Here is a 22,003-nt window from a genome sequence, read left to right as displayed (position 1 = left end):
TTGGCCCTGGATGTTGGCCTCCTCCAGCATGGAGGAGGGGGAGGCATGGAACCCCCAGAGCAAACCAGCAGTGCCAGAGAGCCCTGTCAGTGACAGCCCTGTCTCAAGGCATAAGGTAGATAGAGATGGAGGAAGGACAACTGCGACAGGCTGGCTGCTCCCCAAGGGTGGGGGAAAGTGATAAAATTCTATTTTAATTAAAATGCATGAAAGACTTAAAGATTGTATGAAGACTTGAAACAAAAATAGACTTTTGACTTTTAAAAGTCTTCCAGGTTCCTCCCAAATATTAAAAGTACCCTAGGACACTATCCAAGGGACACCCCTCTGAGCTCCCTGCAGTGCCCTGGAGCCCCTTGTCACCTAGGTATGACCAATGGCTCTAAGCTGTTTCTAGGCTGTGGGGAGCTGACAGCCAATTAAACGTAGAGGGGCAGATGAAGTCTCGAATGTGGCATGGCCGTGCCAATGACCTCAGTGCCTCAGCTCCACTAGAGTGCCAAAGCCTTCTTGGCGAGGTTCGGAGGTATGGCAAGGCCCTTCTCTGGTCCAAGCACCAATGTTGGCCGTCCTTGTGAGTGCAGTGTATGCAAACACTACCAACCACTGCTTTCTCCTCTTGGATGAGGGCGGGCAGAGCCTGTTGGCCTGGGGAGACCTCCCGCAGAGACCAGCTTCCCTCTGCTTCTGGGTGCTGTACCTAAAAACATGCTGTGGTGCTGAGATACGGTAGTGGGTGGTGCACAAGCGGGGCGAGCATGGCCACCTGATCCTGCTACTCCTGTTCTCCTCTATTCCCTCTTCACCCACTCACCTCCCCAGACTGGTTTCCAGGATTAATGTGTGCAGGACAGAGCACTAGGTCACAGTCTAAAAGCTGTGGGCGCTGCATCTCTCCTTTCCCTGACTCTCGGAACTTGAAGGTCACGTGATCTGGATGGAATGGCTGCAAGATACTGCAGAGCAGCAAGATATTAGAGGGTCAGTCTGGGAAATTATCCTTGACTGAAGTGAGCTGCTGTAGCTTGCTTGACGAGGCATTTGGCTACCTTAAGAGAGTCATAGTTACTCCCGCCCTTATATCCGCGCTTCATTGAATTTCTTCACTTTGACATTCTCAGAGCACTGGGAGGAAATCACATCGCGTCAACACCTGCCTTGGGCCTTTGCGATGCTTTGTTTTAATTAAACAGTCGGATTCCCCTGGTTAACATTTCTTTCCCCAACTCTTCTGTCTAATTTGGTAACCAGTGGAGGCTATTGAGAACTGAAAATATGAATGGCACTTCTTTAAAAATAAAAGCTAGGGCTAATGAGATGGCTTCGCAGGTAAGGCGGCCTGCCACCAAGGCTGACAGTCTAGGTTTGATCCTTGGGAGACACGAGTACAGGGAGGGAATCAACTCCCATAATTGTCTTCTGACTTCCACACACATGACATGACAGGCACGTTCATGTATGCACACATATGAACAAATAAAATCTAAAAAAAAAAAAAATTAAAAAAACCCAAAGCAAGAGGTATTCTTCATTAAATACAACTTTATTGTTTTAGTAGATCTGTGATTCACTTTAACCAATGCACAGTACAGGGCGCTCTGACACTGCAGAGGAGCGTGCACTTTCGTGACACGCAAATAAGTCACCTATCTAGTCAGCACTGACAAGCTGACAAATGACATTTGTCTCCAAACAGATGGGATGTCATAAAGGATTACGTCAGCACAGCACGCGCTTAGCACAAGCGAGCGTTACTTGTACAGTTCATAACCACAAATCAAAGTGCTTCTTACTGGAATCGTGATTACTCTATAGGTAAAAATACATGGAAAAATATTTAAAGTTTAGTCAAAGGCATATTTCTAAGGCAGGATTCAGTGCAGACACAGAAGCTCATACTGTAGGTGTCACAGCAGGGAAAGAAGGAAAGAGGGTCCAATGCACATTCGCTGATGAATGCCAGTTGCGATTTACAGTAGCAGCAGCGGCGGTGGCAGCAGCAGCAGACACAGAGTTCAAGTATTAAAGATACACAGTAGGCAATACTGAAGACAGCACTTCAGATCTACATCTCTCTTCAACAACTTAGTCAAAAAAATTCCACAAAACCCAGCAAAATGAAATCTAAATTTCTAACCAAGATACCTTAAGTGATTTTTAACAGGTTCTGGGTTATAGGCGTGCCAGTTACACAGCGGCTGGACTCTTGCACATGCACACACACACACAAAGAGAACCACAGGGGGGTGAAAGTAAACCCAAGTATTACAACCCACCCAAAACACTTTGGGAAAAGAGGGACACTCTGAAAAGTACACACGAAAACAGCAAACACCGCACGCCACCTAACAATTCTGCTCAGTGTCAACATGAGCAAATTTACGCATTTCTCACAGAATATATACATTCCTATTATCAAAAATCAGTTGACTCAAAATTTGAAAAATTTCAAGTATTTTATTTTATTTTATTTTTTTTAGTTTTAGATGATCTGTGTAAGACATTGCTCAAGGAAAATTTTGATTATATTGTCTCCAAGAACACCCAAATTTACAAAGAGAAGCCACTTCATTGGCTCAAATCTCAGACTTCTGATTTATTAGAAAAAAATTTCATCTGTCAAGGAATTTCAGCTAGGCAGAAAGATTAGTTTCTTTCAAGAAGAAACTAATGGTAGCTGAGTTAAAAGACCAGAGGGGTTGTCCTTTTAAAGCAAGAGATGGTAGGTTCTCATTGCTCCGTTATAGCATATGACTCATGCTGGAAGTCAGTTTGCTAACGCAGACTCCCAAGAGGAGACAGGTCCATCTTCTCCGGTTCTTCCGTATGCATGAGCAATGATTAGTTTACGGAACCAGTGAGACAGAGGACATGTAATGACCTTGTGTTCTTTTATCAACACTACCCCATGACTCACAAGAGTTTAAGACTTCCTGCACTAGGAAGTCCAACCGAAGATGTCCTTGAATGCCTGCAAGGTTATAAGCCAAGTGAGATAAGCCAGGCACAAAAAGACACACATTGTCTTGTTATGTGTGTGACGAACTGACAAGAGTCAGGTGAGGAAAGGAAGTGGAATTGTGATGACTTGGGAGAGAGGAGGACGGAGAGTCAATCTCCGTGAGTTGAGTGTGGGAGGGCGGACGAGGGCTGGAGAGGAGCTGTAACTGCGTGCATGGACACCACAGAACGGTACGACCCAAAAGCAACCGACATGGCTCATTTTAGAGCACACAGAGGTAATTCTAAAGTAAAAAGAATAAAAGTAAACTCACTAGCAGAGGCTTTGTTGTCCCATGATGAAAAAGAAATTTCTATATAGAAACTCATTATGAAAAATTCTAAAGAACAAGGACTTGGTTTTAAAACTGTAGCTGATTAAAATACTTATCACTGTAAACTGACAAAAATGCTAAATGAGGCTTTAAGAAATTCTATGAGGAGTCATAAAGCATAAGTTAAAAACCCTTAGCTGACCTGACACTCTAAAAACTGACTTAAGTATGTGGGTGCTAGGTCAGACTGAATGGCTTTTGTGCGATTTACTAGCGGTTGATAAATATTTTGCAGTAGGGTTTGTAGTTTCCTAGAGTGCACAGTGAGGGAAAGCTCGTATTGGATGAGGGACTGCGTGCAGATAAAGAACTTGTATAAATACCTCAACTAGCCTGACTTTTAAATGGATAAGAAATTTGAGAAAACTCAGGAGATATATGAAAGGCAGATGATAATGTCAGTCATCAGGGAGATACAAATTAAAAGCACTGGAAATGCCCCTTATCAGGGTGACTAACATTTTTTTAAAGATTGGCCCAGTTGTAAAGGAAATGGATCCTTCACACACTGCTGGCCAGAACTGACAATGATGTAGTCCCACTGGAAAGCAGTGTGGCAGTTTCCTACATAGCTAAACAAAAATTTACATGGCCAGAAACTTTACCTGTAGATGTCTACCAAGCAAAATGGTTAAAATTAATGTCTACACAGACTTACACATTACATTCACAGTGTTGTTCCTAATGGCCAACCACCTAAGGAGAAAGAAGAGAATGTCCTCTCAAAGGTATATGGATGAAGTATCATATGGTAGAGTATTATCAAGCAACAATCAATACTGACAAACAACATCTTAATAGTAAGGGTCAGCGATGAGAATTATATATAAATGGTGTATCCAATGGGTACTCTTATTAGGGTGATGTTATGAAAAATGGATTATGGTAACAAATGTGCACTTCAGTAAAACTGACGAAAACATATACAAATAGCAAACCTTGGTTTTAAGCGTATGTATTCTATATTTTAATAAAATTGTAAAAAAAAAAAGTTTTGTTTCCAATCCCCAACTGAGACTGGGATAAAAATATCCTCTTGTGAAATTCCCTAGGACATTCTGGAACAGATCTCTTCTCAAGAGTTTTTTTTGCGTACTCCATTACATATTTCAATACAATATACTGTTTCAGAAATCCTTAAGCCCATGTGAAAGACTCATAGAAGCCAGATTCCTTTGATGTCAGGAATGTGTTTACTTGGTCCGTTTGGCAACAGCTATACTGATCAATTTATCACGAAGTAACGTCTGATTCTTTCGGGCTTTAGGACGAGGAGGAGCCACCCAGAAGAACCCACCCTTATATCCAGAGGTAGCATTTCAGACCTAAGCACATTACATCAGCAAATATTCCTGATATTCCTGAGCCTCAGATCAGCACTATAGATCCGTCATACCCGTAAGACCAGAGTTCTGGTTTAGCTCTCCCTGAATTGCCTTAAATGTCAACTTCAGGAACTTATTTCTATACCACAATCAGGTCCTTCTGGAATCTAATGACCCAAGACCCAAAATAACTCATTCACGGTCTTTAATTCCCTTTCCAGTTAGAAATTAAGATTCCATTTGTGACAAATTTAAGGAACACCCATCAATACCTGTACAGTCCATTCCATTGAAGTCTCGCTGCACAAAAGAAACTATCAACTACAGCTTACTTATGTGCTCTTTTCCTGACTTTCACTTCTTATCAATGGGGTCCCTTGAGATTCTAGCGTATGTATAATCCAAATGGCATAGTAGGAAAAAAGAAAAAAAATATCACATGCCTGCCATAAGAAAGGCAGCTATAAGAGAAACATGGCATTTAAAGTGGCAACCCTACCTCAGCTGGGCACTTGTGGAAATAATGGACTAATATAGTATAATTTGTATATTTTAAAAGACAAGCACAATTTTCTTCAACACACGAAATTCCCTATTTCTAAACAGTGAAAGCTTTGTGTGTAATACATACTTCACCTCACAGCTAAAACAGTCTAAGGCCCCAATCTGATTCAATGTAACATCCCGTGACTTCTGTCATACAGGATTCTTACAGAGGGCTGTGCTCACTGCAGGGAGATAATCCACCCTAAACAGCTAGTTTTTATTTTTCTCCTAGGACCGTTACCATTAGGACGGCAGGAACAAGCTCTCTGGTTTTTCAATCCACTGGGGCAAAACTCAAAAGATGGAGTGATTTGTGCAAATTAGAACAATCGCTGAAAGCGAACGTCATGGAGCTTCCCTGATGTGTTCTGTTCACCACATCCTAGATCCTATTCCAAACATTCTGTGTTCACATTAATCTAGAAGTTCACTAACCTGTACGAAGGCAATTGTCTACCGGGTGCGACAATTCCAACGAATTAAACATTCTCAAACTACTTCTGCAGTATCAGAGTATCAGATAAGAAGAGAACTGAGAAGTCTTCATCTCTTCAACTCCACTGGTAAAGAAACTTAGCCTTCAGAAGGTCCACGTGACTTGTTGAAGGTGACACAGTGGTTGGTTGGCAAACTGGGATGGAACCCAGGTTAAGGAGTCCCGTCATGTTCTTTCCCAGGTACGGCAGTGAAAGGGAGACCAAAGGGAGAATTCCTTAAGGAAAGTGTTTTTTGAACTTACGTTTGTCTTCTCAGAATCATGTCACTTCACACGCTTTCTCCGCGTCAACGTGACTTTACCAGGTCTAATCGAAACTGACCGCCCTCAAGAAGAGGGACCAATGGGGAAGAAGTCCCGGTTTGGGACCTCACTGAAGGCGAAAAGCTTCTCATCGATGCGGTGGGTCGTTTCCGATTTGAGCTTTTAAATAAGGGCACAATCTGAACTAAACTCCCCTCCACCCTCCCCCGGTCCCAGGATTACAGTGTACAGTGATGTCTAAGGTTGGCTGAGCGGCTTTTAAAGCTCTTACCACACTTCTTACAGTCGTACTTTACTCTAGTGTGAGTTTTGACATGTTCAACGAGGATCGTGCTGCGGGTAAAGGCCGCGCCACAGTAATTGCATTTGTAGGGCTTCTCTCCAGTGTGGGTTCGGATGTGCAAATTAAGCGACGAGCTCTGCCTGAAAGTTTTCCCACACTCTTTACACTTGTATGGTTTCGCACCGGTGTGGATTCTCAAATGCCGACTGAGGCGGGAATGAGAGGGGAAACCCTTCTCACAGTGAGGGCATTTGTAGGGTTTTTCTCCCTTATGGAGTCTTTGATGATACATGATGCTGCTAAAGAGGCGAAACGACAACCCGCACTCCTTACACAAGAATGGTTTCTCTCCGGTGTGGATCTTCTGATGTCGGGTAAGGCAAGAATTCTGCCTAAAGGCTTTCCCACACTCCTTACACTTATAGGGCTTCTCTCCGGTGTGTATCCTCTGATGTTTTGAAAGAGAAGAACTGTGAGTGAAGGATTTCCCACACTCCTTGCACGTATATGGTTTCTCTCCGGTGTGAATTCTCTGGTGCTGACAAAACGACGAGTTGTCGCTGAAAGCTCTCCCACAGTGTTTACACACATAGGGCTTCTCTCTGGTATGGGTTCTCTGATGCTGACTGAAATCATTCTCCTCGGCAAAGCGCTTCCCACACTCATCACACTTATAAGACTTCTTTCTCCTGTCAGTTTTGCCTTGTGGCTTGAGGGAGGGGCTAGCTTTGTGAGCATTTCTACATTCAACACACACGGAGCGTTTTGAACCGTACTCCAAGGCTTTCCCGCACTTCTTACACTTACGGGGCTCTTCAGTGTCGGCTTCCTGGTCCTTACTTGAGGTTTCATCTTGAAATAAATTCTTCCTGCATTTTTCACACTGAGAGCTTTCAACACACCCTAGGATTCGAGTAAAGTCTACCCCGCACTTACTACACTTCTCGGTCTTACGCAGCGAACCAATTTTAGGATGTCTCTTACGTTCAGTAGGAGACAAAGGGCGATGTGGGTCCTTCTCACGATCACTGCATTTCCTGGACTTCCCCCCACTGAGCTCTCTGCGGTTCACAAGAGCTGAATGAAAGCTGAAGGGTTTCTTGCCTTCCTTAGACCTCTGAGACGTCTTTGTTAAGAGGGCTTTCCGATGTTTGAGCATGGCGGAAGTTTGCTTGACATTCTTCTCAGAGGTCGTCTCTCCTGACTCAGCCTCCTTACTCTCATGGCTCTTCCGCCTGCCATGGTCTTTCTCGGGTTTGCCGAGCCGCTTCTGGAATTCTGTCTTCAGGCCATAGCCACCGCCGCTGAAGCAGTACTCTACTGTTTTCTCTAAAGTCAACTCTTCCATAAAAGCATCCAATTCACTTCTAGACTCACTCTCTAAAAGAGATAACAGAGCAAGCATTTCCCATCTGCAACAAAGGAAACTGCTATATTTGGGACAAACGTAGGAACACAGTAATGATTTAAAGAAATATGGCTTAGTTACCAGTTACAGCCGCATAAAACAGACAAGAGAAAAGGTGATATAGGAAAGCAAGATGAACGCAGAGGCTAAGAAAAACTGAGTGGAAGGTGAAAAGCTTGTGCTTTATGTGAGGAAAGCTGCCAGTCTTCACTCTTCTTACTAATTTCTGTACCAGGTTCAAGCCTACTCATTCTCTCTACTCCCAGACCTTATCTTCAAATGCTGCCCAAATGGCTGGTCCCCAGTGAGCACTGTATTTGCACTGTTTAATTAATCCTCACAACAACCAATGAAGTACATCTTGCAATTTATTTTATGGACGTCACAACTGGACAGAGAGGCAGAAGCTTGTCCAAAGTCGTATGTATTGGGAGTGGTAAAAGCCAGATTTAAGATTCTTTTATTTTAATTTTGTATGAGTGTTTTGCCTACATGTATATCTGCGTACTACATGTGTGCAGTGTCCATGGAGGCCAGAAAACTGGAGTTACAGATGGTGGGAACTGCCATGTGGGTGCTAGGAACCCAGGAAGAACAGGTAGCTCCCTTAGCTGCTGAGTCATCTCTCCGGACCCTAAAGCCTTATTTTAATTTGACACCACAGTCTATTCTTTTGATCCCTATATTATACGGCCATTCCTCAAAGCAGACGAATGCATTAAGTTTTACAGAAAATCACTTCACCCACACACACCTCTGATCAGTCTTCAGACATTACCACAGTCTGGCACTACAATCTTGAAGCCATTAGAACCAGGTATCCATTTATTGCTCCACCCTATCACAACACTTGGTAATCCTATTCTTTGGGTCTGAAAACCTGTGACCTAGAATGCAATGCCCCAGCACATTTTAATAAATCTGACAGGATCCAAGGCGCAAAGTCCGATGATCAAAATGGAACTTTCTCCAAAACCATATATTCATTGCATTTTTCTGAGAATTTTGAATTCATTTATTAACTGTATTTTTCATTCTGGTTTCCCCCTTATAGTGTGTGTGTGTGTGTGTGTGTGTGTGTGTGTGTGTGTGTGTGTGTGTGTGAATGCACATGCCCATGTACACATGCCCATTATATATGCATGAGGAGGTCAGAGGAGAATGCTGGGTATCTTTTGACACTCTCCACTTTTTTAAAAATACGGGATCTTTCACTGAACCAGGAGCTGGCTATTTCAGCTAGTCTAGCTGGCCAATAGTTGCTTGAAGTCTACCCGTGTCTGTTCCAAGGCTGGGATTACGGGCACAGAAATCCATGCTTGGCTTTTCCATGGGAGATTCTACCTGGGCCTCCATGCTTGTATAGCACTGAGCATAGCACGAAGACATCTCCCTGGCTCCAACCCTGGTCTTTAATCATAGAGCACAATCATCTTCCTTATTGTTTTAACAGACAGTTATGGCGGCAGCCCATGCCTTTAACCCTGGTGCCTGGAAGACAGAGGCAGGTGGCTCTCTCTGAGTTCAAGGCCAGCCTGGTCTGTAGAGCAAGGGTTATACAGAGAAACCTTGTCTTGAAAAACCAAAAAACCAACCAACCAACTCCAAACCCCCAGAACTTAAAATCCTACTATTTACAAGTTATGTGAATGTTTTCATATAGAATAGAAAAATTAAGATGTATTGTTATTTTTCTTATTTTGAAAAATACTTTTTTAATTAATTTTTATTTCATGTGCATTGGTGTTTGGCCTGCATATATGTCTGTGTGAAGTTATCAGATTCTTTGAGACTGGAGTTACAGGCAATTATGAGCTGACATGAGGGTGCTGGAAATTGTCTTTTAGAAGAGCAGCCGGTGTTCTTAACCACTGAGCCAGCCCAAATTCTGTATTTTTCTTTTAGATTTCCAGGTTCACTGGTAATTTTTGAAAATGGTATTTTTAATCAGTTACATAATAATCTATCCTATATAATTTATTGGTTTCCTTATTGAACGTTTATCGGACTATGTTCCTACAGTTAGGGGTATAGCTTAGTGGTAGAATGTATGTTTAGAATGCATGAGATACTGGACCCAAGTTTTGTTCTCGTTCTCTCTCTCTCTCTCTCTCTCTCTCTCTCTCTCTCTCTCTCTCTCTCTGTGTGTGTGTGTGTGTGTGTGTGTAAAACTTTACAGAATAGTTAAGGAATATAAGCTTCAATAGTCACCTCTGATCAGTGACCTTTAAGCAGCTACAGATTCAATTCCTAACAGTACTGCCGCTTTAAACGTATGCTTATGAGCCACTCGCATTTTCAGTTTTATCAGTTATCTCCTCAAATTGTTTGCTTGTGATTTCTAAATTATGTACTGCTAGCTCATTACTGATGGGTACGAGTTAAATTATTATCACTACTAACTCAACATAAATTATGTTAAGTCCCTTAATAAAAATAGCGTTTTAACATGTATAGCACTGCAAAACAATGCAATACCCATTCTGGGGATGAATCTCTAAGCTGCTGCTTAAGCATAATAAAAACAATTGTTTTTTATTTATGCAATTATAGTGGAAACAGCTGAGAGGTTGACTAAAGCAAATGCTTTAGAAAGTAGGTCAGAAAAGGCCAGTTCCAATTTTTTTTAAGGTATGTAACTGCATTTTCATTATTAAAGTGTATATTAAATAATTACAGACCATCTTCAGCTGAACATCCTTCTTCCCCAACCTCCTTTCCTTCCCCCTCACTCAGATGCACTGCACTCTAACGACGGCAATGCCAACTATGTTTTTCTTCACTTGAAATTTCCCCCGACAAATCTCTGGCTTGGAGATACACGTCTTAGCATCCACCTTTTGGAGGACCCAAACCAACAGTGCCCCCATTAACACCCCAGGAAGGCGAAGGCTCTTTTCTAACCATCAACTTTATAGTCTAGCGTTAGGCTCTCCCAGCTCGTCAAAGATTTATTTCCCCACTGGCCTGGTCAGCAACAGTTTTCATTTCCTTCTTACCTTTTACCGACTCTCCTGGTCTAGGGTCTTTTGAGAGTTCTTTTTCCAGTACCCTTGGCAACTTAACCCACTTCAGATGGGAAATCAAGTCGAATTTGGAAACAGGAGAGCCTGCTCAGAGAAAAGATAGAAAATGATTATTTACACATACAGCAAAGGTGACCCGATATTCATACTTAGCCTGTTTCTCTGAGAACGAGAAAGACACTGTCAAACATAGAGAAGGAGGAATCCAAGGAGGAAGGACAGGAAGGCATAACATTGAGGATGATGAAGTGAAGTAAAAACTTACTGAGAAGGGAGTATCACACAGAAAGTACATTTTAGGGTCCATTTTCAGGAATAGTCATGTCAGGTACCGGATAGTCACATGACACTTTTCTTTCAGATAGGAACAGAAGATGAAGAGGCTACCTTCTTAGGTGCTAGATCATGAAGAGATGCCTTTACCCAGAACTTCTAGGCTCCCTAAGTTCTCCAGCAGCACCTCCTTATATAGCTCCCTTTGAGAAGGTTCCAGCAGCTTCCACTCTCCTCTGGTAAAGTCCACAGACACGTCCTCAAATGTTACAGCTTCCTAGAAGATGAAACACAGCATCTGTGAGTGGTACTGGTTCCCAATAGACCTTAAGGATTCAGAGAAGCAGTTAGTGTTCGTTCGTTCTCTCTCTCTCTCTCTCTCTCTCTCTCTCTCTCTCTCTCTCTCTCTTGTGTGTGTGTGTGTGTGTGTGTGTGTGTGTGTGTGTGTGTGTGTGTGTGTGAGTTGGAAACTGAACTCAGGGAATGGTAAATACTATAAATGCTCTACCATGAAATTAGACTCACCCTTCTTACTTTTTGCCGTTAGGTAGTTCTTACTAAGTTGCTTAAGCAGGTTCTGAACTTGAGTTCCTCCTGCCACTGCCTTCCAGTAGCTGGGATTGTAGGACCATGTCCAACCAGGCCTGGTACATTTTTTATTTTTTAAAAGAATTTATTATTTTCATATACATGAGTGTTCTGCCCCATACATGTATGTATTCTGCATGTGTGACTTGTGCTTCTAGAGGGTAAGAGAGGGCACTGGCTCTGCTGGAATTAGAGTGGAGGACAGTTGTGACCTGTCATGTAGGAGCTGGGAACTGAACTGACGTTCCCTTGCAAGAACAGCCAGTGCTCTTAGCCACTACACCATCTCTCTAGTCCAGCCTTGTGATTTTTTTTTAAAGCTTCAAAGTGAGTTTCAGAGTACATATAACTATTACAAGAAACACAGAACAAATTACTGTATCAAATATTGACTGGATAAGGCTTCTCTAAACTGCTAACACTAATCAAGTTAACCCTAACACATTAATTTCTAAGATTAAAAGGAAAACCAGACAGGAGGGTATGACTGACACTGGCCATCCTCATATCTGTAGACTCTAAGCTAACTATAGATAACAATTAAATACATAGTAGCAGCTGTTGTAAACTTTAGTCATGATGCCTGTTATTAAGGAGAAAAAGTTTCTCCGGTTTCTCTTGTCAGTCCAGGCTAGCCTCAAACTGGCACAGGATCTCCTGCTTTGGTGCTTCTGGTACGGAACTGTAGGTGTGCCCCACCACACCTAGCTGCAGCAATGCTCTCAAATCTGCAGTCAAAGAGAATCCAGTTTGGTCATAGACTCGTGCTTATAACTATGTCATGGTCACACACAAGTATACTACCTCATTAAAATCACTTTTCCAGTTTTCTTTCTCCTTTGAAACTTGCTTGGAACCCACACTGGCTTCAAACCAGCCATCCTGACCCAGTTTCCAGAGCTCTGAGATTGTACAGGTGCACACTCTCATGTATAGCGTAAATTTTCATTTTCAGTCCGATAGAATTTAAAGCATCCTCTGTGTCAGGGAGGCAGGACAGGTGTCTTCGAGAGCTTGGATTAGCATCTTGTCAATGTTAAGACCATATAAAAGATACCAGGACCTGAGACTTCAAATGACAGAATTATATTCTCTCATAAGTCCAGAGGTCAGAATAGGAGATCAAGGAGCTGGCAGGTGTGTACTCCTTTGAATCCATATTTTGTCTCTTCTGGCAGCTGCCAGCATCCCTTCACCTTCCCAGATTGTGGTCCAGTACCTTCAATTGCGTCCCTGTCTGTATCACCACCATCATCACTCTGTGTTCAAACTCTCCGTGCTTCTTGGATGATGACACTCAAGGCTTACTCACATAACTCAGAACCAACTCCTCATCTTTTCAGTTCTATTTTATTAGCAATTTTTTTGCTTGTTTTTTTTCTTCAAAACAGGGTTTCTCTGTGTAGCCCGTGTTGTCCTGAAACTCACTCTGTAGTCCAGGCTGGCCTCGAACTCAGAGATCCACCTACCTCTGCTTCCCAGTGCTGGGATTAGAGGTGTTTGTCACCACTGTCTGCCCATCTTTCCAATTTTGGTAGCACCAATTCTTCATTTTAAAACCTATAGCTTAACTACACTTGCAGTGAATGATTTTTCTTCCAGCAAATAATATTTACAAGTTCCAGGGACTAGGAAGCAGATATACTCTTAGAACTCATACTTGTTCTCATATAAAATTATTACTTATAACTAATTTTTTCCCACCTAACTGGTAATTATGAGTACTGGAAATACTGCTTCATAACCAGTTGCTTTTCCCAGCTACTGTATGAGTTCTAGTCTTACTCAGTTGAACCCAAGGTCTTCCAAGTAGACAATAACATTGTCTGTAAATAATATGCCACTGTCTCTCACATTCCAACATATCTCATTTCTCTCTTATTTCACTTGGATGACTAGTATGTTCAGGAAATATTGACATTTTTTTTTTTACATTGTAAGCCCTGCTTTTTTTTTTTCCTTTTTTCTAATCTCCTGAGTCTACCTATGTGGGGGTGCTCCTTACCATATTAAGAAATTATAGTTCTATATCCACTTGACTCATTTCTGTCAAGACTAACTTTTGGGATTTAGTAAATGCTTCCTCCCCAAACATTCTGAGGATGGGGGTGGTACATTAAATATGTTGCAGCATGCCTGTGGAGGTCAGAGTTCAACCCACTGGAATCAGGTTCCTCCTTCTACTACATAGACCTGGGGGGCTGAGATCAGACTCACCTGCTGTAGCCTTCGCCCACTCCGCAGCCTCACTGGCCTTAAATGCCTTTGTTTAGCATTAGAACTATGTTACCATCTGTGAATGCCTTTGTTTAGCACTAGAACTATGTTACTGTCTGTGAATCCAGATCAACAGCAAGTAAACGGTGATCTACAAGTTGGCTTGGTTAATTCTGTATCTTTATGCTCCTCACTAATGTCTCAGTTTCCACTGAAGAAAGAAAACCAGTGGAGGAAAACTTACACGTGGCTCAGCACGTGGAGGAGCCGCCACCTCAGCACTTGGAGGAGCTGCCGCCATCGCTTCTTCTCCCAAATCTTCCTCTTTGCAAACATCAGGAGCCTGAGTGTTACGATCTGGGAATGAGAAAAGTCAATCTGGTCTTTCAGCTCCTCTCTTCATACCAAGTCAGCACTTACCACAACCGCTCAAGTTGGATTCGTTTCCTAGAATGGCTCACAGGAAATGTTTATTTGCTTATTTAATATGAAGGAGAGTAGAAAGGATACAACAGCCAGGTAAAAAAGCTGCATAGCTTGGCACTTCTGAACGTAGCTATGGCCGGGACACACCCAGACAGAAACTCCTTCCACACTTTCTTCATGGATAACCACCCTCCTGGAGTCACCATATGCCTAGCTTTCTTGAAGACAATTTCACCACGTGGGCATGATTAACGACACCACTGGCCATCATCTCTACTTCCAGCCCCTCCCTCTCTGGAGCTGTGAGTTCTAATCCTACAGCTGCATCGGGAATCAGCCTTCATGGGTGAATATTTATGGACATTTCAAATATGACCTCATTAAATTCAGGCGTGACTACAACAACAAGACAAATGTCTTTCACTTTACCATCTCTTGAGGGTTCTGGAACAGGTTTCAGGAACCAAGGAGGAAAGGACAAATGTGTTAATAAAAAAGCATTTATTGCTCTAGCCACTTGGCACATGACAAGGGTTATAGGGGCTACAGGCCCATGGGGAAATGAAAACCCAATACCTATTTTATAGCTGCAGTGTTTTGTGGTTCTCTGGAGCAGGGTAAAGAAATTAGGTTTTCCTTCTCTTTAGGATTCAGAACTGCCACAGAGATCATTTTCTATATTAAAAAAATGTTTCCCCCTTCTCTTTCCTCAAAAGATCTTTTCTGTTCTTGAGTCCACAAAAACTGGATTCCTTCCTTCAATATATCTTTAGCTTTACAATGAAGGGTTTAGAAAATACTTTTAATTTGTAAGATTGACCGAGGTAAACAAGCTTTGCTCAAATATTATTTATAGCTGTTGACTGAACAAAGGCATTACATTGACCTAAACAAAACAAACCCGGATGTGCCTCCAGGATTGCTAGCTGATTCCTACAGATACTAGCTAAAAAGCAAGAAAACTCCAGTGTGAGTTTAAGGGAGCAGAAGAAGGTGGGGTCTGGGTAAACTCACTGAGCTCTTAATGGGTGGGCAGGAGACTGGGTCAAGACCCCAGGAGCCTGAATGCACAGTGACTGAACATCCTCAGATGACAATTCTTTTTCAAGTGAGGGGAAATAATTTTTCAAATCGTACTTTAACCATCTTATAATAAGAACTGTAGGCATTTTTTTTTTATTGACCAGATAGCTGGGGCAAATTATATAAAGAAAGAACTATATAAAGATGGGAGAAAATTAATTTAAGGAACTTGCTCTTCCTCACAGACTGCTGTTAGCACTGGATTCTTCACTGTAGGTCTCTTCACACAGAGGCAATGAATGGGCAGAATGGATTCTACCACAAGCTCTAAGAAGGCTAGGAGGATGCACTGTTTACTGCCACCAATTTGATCTGTGTTCACACAGATAACCTGCCTACCTGAAACGTGGGCTGCCTGACTCCTCTCTGACCTGTTTATCGCCGCAACACGCTCACCTTCCAAAATTAGGGTCTCTAACAAGAGAGCCCCCCTCCCCACAATGTAGAACTAATCGTAAGTAATCTGTAAAACAGAATGTTTCCCTTAAATCAGTGGTTCCCAACCTTCCGAACGCTGCGACCCTTTAATACAGTTGCTATGCTGTGGTGACTCCCAAACATAAAATTATTTTCATTGATGCTTCCTAACGGCAGTTGAACCATAATGCAAAATCTGCTGTGTAGGATATCTGATATGGGACCCCTAAGAGGTCTTGAGAATCACTGCCTTAAATTATCCCTTATTTTTGAATATATAACTATAATTTTTATTTTCAATCTTAGCAGTATGGCTTCCTTTGAGAGGTTTACTTCGTATCTTAGGGGACTCCTCTCACCCCTCCCCACCCCGACACTCCCCCCGTAACTCTCACCTTCCTTTTCTTCAAGGGTTTGGTTCAAATCTTCTACCAGGGTCACCACCTCCACACTACTCTCAGGATGCTGAGAATTCACCCAAATCCTCATCTCTCCAGGCAAAACCCTCAGGAACTGCTCAAACACTAACAGCTCTAAGATCTGCTCTTTGGTGTGAATGTCTGGTCTCAGCCACTGCTTGCAGAGTTCCCAGAGTTGATTCAGGGTTTTTCTGGGTCCTTCTTCCTGTGAGTAACAAAACCACCTGAACTTCTGCCTGAAAGACTCCAGGTCCTCTCTTAACATACTTTCTTGGCCCCTCAGAGTATCCACTCTGGGGGCCCTGCTTTGTTCACTCAGAGGCAAAGCTGAAGGGTCTGGGGAGATGCCTGCCATCATGTCTGAGGGCACTAACGCTTGCATTGTATCAGCACCAGGAATCCAGTCCTCTTTACACTGAGAATCAGTCTGATCTGCTAACAGGTGCTATCTGTGCACGGAAAACTACCAAGAGCTCCAGGAATCCAACGTACAGTCTTGAAGGAACTGCCAAGAAGAAACAGAAGACATTAAATGAGCAAAGGGATAGTTAATTCTGAAAACATTGATTTTTTTTTTAAATCACCCACACAATGAACCTTCCCTCTCCACCTTTACCTATAGACTTAAGGGGTCAGAAAAGCTTCAGTCAAACTATTCTATTAAAAGGAAACTCTTTATGGAATAAAATCTCAAGAGTTAAATGAAGATAGCTAAATATACTCTGTAAGCAGACGGTTACTTCGCACTTAATACTCCTTACAAACAAATGGAAGCTCTCTCTGGTTCGAAGTTATCCAGGCGCAAAACTATTAAACAGGTCCTGTCTTCTCTTCAACGAACACACATTTCCTACCGGTCACTCAACTCTAACATCCTATTTCACATTTTACTACCAAATTTCTCCTCCCTACTCTTACTTTCCATATAATAAATAACCAAGGTAGACTTTCTCTATCTTAAAATTTATTTTATGTGCGTGAGTGTTTTGCCTGCCTGTATGTATGTCTGTGTACCACAAGTGTGCCTGGTGCCCATGGAGGTCAGAGGGCAGCATTAGATCCCTGGAGCTGAAGTTATAGACAGTCATGAGCTGCCATGTGTGTGCTGGGAATTGAACCTGGGTCCTCTGGAAGAGCAACAGGTACTCTTAACCTTTGGAGCTTCTCTCTTAAGTTCAGTTGTCTTCAATGCACTCTTGAGCTGTAGCTGAAGGATTTCTCCCAATACACGAAAGCTAATCCTGCCATTTCCCTGCTTGGAAGCCCTTACAGGGTCCACCAAGACCAAGATCAAAGCTGAGGGCACACAGAACAATCTTAGGATTTGCCTAGAAACCTCACAGACTGACACTGCAGCTATAAAAAAACACCCGACAAAACCCTTCTTAGAGTTTACACCAGAGAGATCCTTGCCCCCTCATCACTTGGAATGCTGCCTTCTTACTCGTCACAATCCTGTACTCATTCTTCAAAACAGGGCTCCTGGCACTCTAGCAGAGGAACCAGCCTTGATTCTATTCCTGTCACCTACACAGCAGCTCACAACCATCTGTAACTCCAGTTTCACTCTTCTTTCAAATGCACAGTGCAGATATGCATGCAGGCAAAACACTCATAAACACAAAGTAAAATCAGGGCCGGATACTGCTCAGTGATAGAACACTATCCACTAGCATGTGGAGGTTGTGGTTTCAACCCTCATTAACACCCACCACCACCACCACGGGTTGGGGGTGACCCCACAAAAAAAAAAACATATTAAAACCAAAAGCTCCGATTCTTCTCAGCTGACATGCCGCGTCACCGTGTGAAATTCCCTTTAATCTCTAAATGGCGTTTGGCACACCGCCTGGCCTATGCTGCACGCGTGCATTCATTCCGTAAAAGACTGGGATCTACAAAGGTGGGAATGGGCACTGTGGGGACAGGCGTGTAGAGAGATCTCTTTCATCTCGGAAATAGGACCCGAGATGTACCACTATTCGGCAGGATGTACTAGCCTCTTATTGCAGTTAGCATAGCGTTAACCACCCACCTCAGGACCCGACATGTCACAGGCGAGATGTCATTTATTTCTTTGCTAACCATCAGGCGCCCACCATGTCACCTGCACCCCTTTGGGTACCTGGGACTCCGCAGTGACTGAGACATGCGCAGCTGCTTCCATAGAGGCTCTGTGAAAATGTGACGCAGATAAAGGTTCTCAACGCGAAGGAGAAAAACAGCTACAATTTACCCCACAGGTGTCAGCTGGCAAAGCCTGGAGGCCTCCAGCTCTTTAGGAACGCGGAGGAAGAACGATCCAGGTTGCTGACAGATACAGCTAGGGATGCTGCTTAACATCTAATGAAAGGGACACACACATACACACGTACGCACGCGAGCAAACACACCAAGGAATTATCCGGCTCAAAATACCAAAGGTGGCGAAGTTTTCAAGACCTGAAAACTGGGAGGAATGGAAGGATGGGAGGACGCGGTGCTGCTGAAGTGCACGCCCACGCAGCAGCATCTGCAGCGCAGCGCCTGGTCCGCGGGATGCTCTGGGTCCCAATCCGCCCAAGTCGTGCTCGGGGCCCGCAACCCGCGCAGCTCCAAAACGAACGTCATAAACCACCAATACCTGCACCAACATCCGCAGCCAGCTGCACCGCAAGAAGCGTTCAGAACCCTGTCCCGCAGCAGCTGCGCGCGCAAGACTTCGGAAGCCTCTGCGCCTGCGCAAAGGCTATGAACTACGATTCCCGGGGTCCGCTGGCCTCGATTTCAGAAACTCCAAGTGCTTTCCATAGGCTCTTATCTGGCTTGTTGCGCATGGTCACTGAGAAGCGGCTGGGGGTGGGTGGGGGTGGGGGCTCCGCTGTTAAATTATTGCTGCGCCAGAGGCTTAGAGGCCTAGAACCGGCTTAGGTTTTTTAGATCTATGCAGCCCTGTTTCCACAGTAACCTTAAATCTTACTCAGCTTCTCCCATTACCGCTGTTCACTAGAATTCAAAGTGGAAAAAAAAAATCCACTGAGAAAGCATTTAGCGATGCTTTTAGTGCAAACCATAAGTAACGCAGCAAATACACTATACAAATGTCATCCTTTGGATTCCACACATGCCACCATGGTTGGAGGCCAAGCACCCTACACAAAACTTTGTTTGTACTGTTGCATAGCTTCTTGTGTTCCCCTTCCATCATGTACACCATGTCTAGGTAGATTATGTCCCTCCCAAGGAAGGACTGCTCAAAAGTCTAGTATCTTAGTTACTTGTTCTCCTACTGTGATAAAATACCCTGACAAAAGCAAATTAAGGAGAAAAGCGATTTATTTCAGATTGCGGTTCAAGGAATGGTCCTCAGGGCAGGGAAGTCAAGGCTGCAAGAGCCTGAAGCAGCTGGTCACGTGGCATCCACAACCCGGAAGCACCGGGCTGTTTAATGTTCAGGTCTCTTTCTCTGTTTATGCAATCTAGAATTTCCTGCCCAGGTAATGGTGCCACCTACAGCGGGCAGTCAAAATAATCCCACATAGGCATGCCCAAAGGCTGGTCTCCCAAGTGATTCTAGAGGTGGTTTAACTGATAATGGAAGACAGAGCCGTGGCATCACAGTATCAAGAGATGATAGTAGGATATGGAGGTGTACTGCAGCCATTGATGGGCAGGAAAATAACTCAAGTGAGGCAGGTCATAGTAGAGATGACCACACCAGCAGCATCTATCTGTCTATTCTAGATGTTCTTCCTACAAGTAGACTGTTGATGGAACTCCTCTGAGGGCAGTTTCTAGTTTTTTGAAACTAGGGTGACTTCTCTTAGCTCATAAAGACCAGAAATGGGCAGAGGGTACAGTTTAACCATACGGCAGCTGCCAAGGAGTGTGAAGTATGGTCCTGGGTTTGGTTTGGATAAAGGGTGACCTGTCCATTTGAATGTTTAAAAGCAGGATCCATCCATCCAACCCACATTTCTTTGTTTCGTTTTTGTTTTGTTTGTTTTTAACTTATAACAAAGTAGAGTTGTTGTTATTGTCTCCATAGCCTGGGTTGTACATTCTCCTAACTAAAACAGATAGTATTTACTCTTTATAGATGGCTTCTTTCATTCAATATTATGCCTTTGAGATTTGTCAACATTGTTGCTTATGGTTAAGAACTAGTTGATTTCATTGCTGCTTGGCATTCCCCTGTGACTTTTATTTACACTAGTTTCCTGTTTACAGGGCTCAGAATGCAGCGTCTGTTCTGCTACATGGATAGGGAAGGAAGTACATATGTGTGCTTATGTGTGTCTTTGTAAAGGGCTGGCTGGTTTTCTGAAACCCTTCTAGAATAGTGGTCCCCAGCCTGTGGGTTGAGACCCTCTTGGGGTTGAACAACCATTTCGCAGAGTTTGCCTAAAACCACCAGAAAACACAGATATTTATATTACTATTCATAACAGTAACAAAATCACTGTTATAAAGTAGCGATGAGAATGAGTTTATGGTTGTGGGTCACCACAGCATGAGGAACTGTACTAAAGGGTGGAAGCATTAGGAAGGTTGAGAACCACTGACTGCTCTAGAATCAACCTGAAACTGAAAAGCCAAGGACCTGCCTACTCCTCCCATCTGTGTTACAGAAAAGAAGATGTGCCAGGAATCGTTCATGAACCTCAAAAGACCACCAAGGAGCCATCTCTGATGTAATAGCATTAGGGTCTCTTTATTACAAACCCAGGCTTGGGTTCTCTTCCAACATAACCCTGACACAGCAGGACAGGAAGGGAAGGTGGAGCAGCCTTGAACCCTCAGCAGGACAAGTTTTTGTAGGAAAATAGGAGCAAGCGAAGGGGTGACGGAGGGGGTGTCCTGTCTGGCAAGTATCTAATAGAATGACTATAAGCCGACAGGTGGGTGCTCTGAAGCAAGACAACCACAAAGGGTCTGAAAGTACATCTGAAACAATCAGACTAATCTTTGATTCGCTGTTGTTAGGCAGTAACTAGGGAGTAATTCTGGCCAAGGACAAGCTGTTGGGTCCTTCCTGGTACATGGGTGCAACTTGGGTTCAGCTGTGGGTCAAGTTCTCAGGCCGTTTTTCTTTTCTTTAAGATGAAGGCTGGTCCCAAGATGGAGTAAGTTTGACTTCTCAAAGACAGTGCAGACAGAGGCATGTCCAGGGTCACTTAGACAGCAGCAGAATGGCAGCCAATCAGCTTTTGTGCAGGAAAAACAAGCCTTTGGGGAGAGGAATCCTCCTCCATCTTTAGCAGGAAAAGGACAAGACTGGATTCTAGTCAATAGTATTGGACAGGTGGGTTTTGTTTGTTGGCTTGCTGCCCCCTCACCCCCCGGAGCTGAGGACCAAACCCAGGGCCTTGCGCTTGCTAGGCAAGCGCTCTACCACTAAGCTAAATCCCCAACCCCTGCTCTTATTTTTTTTTTAATCTTGTTTATTTTCATTTTATGTGTGTGGGTGTTTTGCTTGCAACTATGTCTATGCACCACATGCATTCTTGATGCCTTTGAAGGCAGGCCAGAAAAGGGTGTATGATCTCCTGAGACTCGAGTTGCAGATGGTGGTGAGCTGACAGGTAGGAGCTAGGAACGGACCCAGGTCTTTTGCAAGAACAACTAATGCTTTCACAACTGAGCCATCTCTCCAGCCTCTGCTTGCTTTTGTAGTCCATGCTAGCTTTTAATATGCTATATAGCCGAGGATGATGATCACGAACTCCTGATCCTCACGCCTCTACCTCCTGAGTGCTAAAAGTGCAGGCATGTGCCACTGTGCTGGTTTTATGGGATGCTGGGGCTTGAACCCACAGCTTCTTTTGTGCTACCTAATGAACTACCTCTCTAGCTCTGCAGCAGTTGTTGTAAAACTTGATATTAGTTGAACACAGTGGTGCACATCTGTAATTCTA

At 43.4% G+C, this 22,003-nt stretch overlaps 1 protein-coding gene across 7 annotated transcripts; it reads right to left on the bottom strand.

The window, feature by feature from the left end:
* Positions 1-1,522: 1,522 nt before the first annotated feature.
* Zfp483 (zinc finger protein 483) lies at positions 1,523-18,869 on the bottom strand. 7 transcript variants are annotated; one of them, XM_039109213.2, is made up of 7 exons: positions 18,730-18,869; positions 18,142-18,280; positions 16,083-16,611; positions 14,006-14,118; positions 11,107-11,233; positions 10,657-10,767; positions 1,523-7,629 (listed from the first exon to the last, which is right to left on the bottom strand). In XM_039109213.2, the coding sequence occupies exons 3-7, from the start codon at positions 16,486-16,488 to the stop codon at positions 6,185-6,187; spliced, it is 2,202 nt and encodes a 733-aa protein (XP_038965141.1). In that variant the 5' UTR covers positions 16,489-16,611; positions 18,142-18,280; positions 18,730-18,869; the 3' UTR covers positions 1,523-6,184. The 7 variants fall into 7 exon arrangements, with proteins under 7 accessions (XP_038965141.1, XP_038965146.1, XP_038965147.1 ...); XM_039109218.2 differs by having other exon boundaries at positions 18,232-18,280; positions 18,730-18,819; XM_039109219.2 differs by lacking the exon at positions 18,142-18,280 and having other exon boundaries at positions 18,549-18,811.
* Between the last annotated feature and the right edge of the window lie 3,134 nt (positions 18,870-22,003).

This window comes from Rattus norvegicus, chromosome 5, assembly GCF_036323735.1.
Source record: "Rattus norvegicus strain BN/NHsdMcwi chromosome 5, GRCr8, whole genome shotgun sequence".
NCBI classification, from domain to species: domain Eukaryota; kingdom Metazoa; phylum Chordata; class Mammalia; order Rodentia; family Muridae; genus Rattus; species Rattus norvegicus.
The sequence above is the reverse complement of the archived record's forward strand: the minus strand, read 5'-3'. Positions and strand labels throughout refer to the sequence as shown.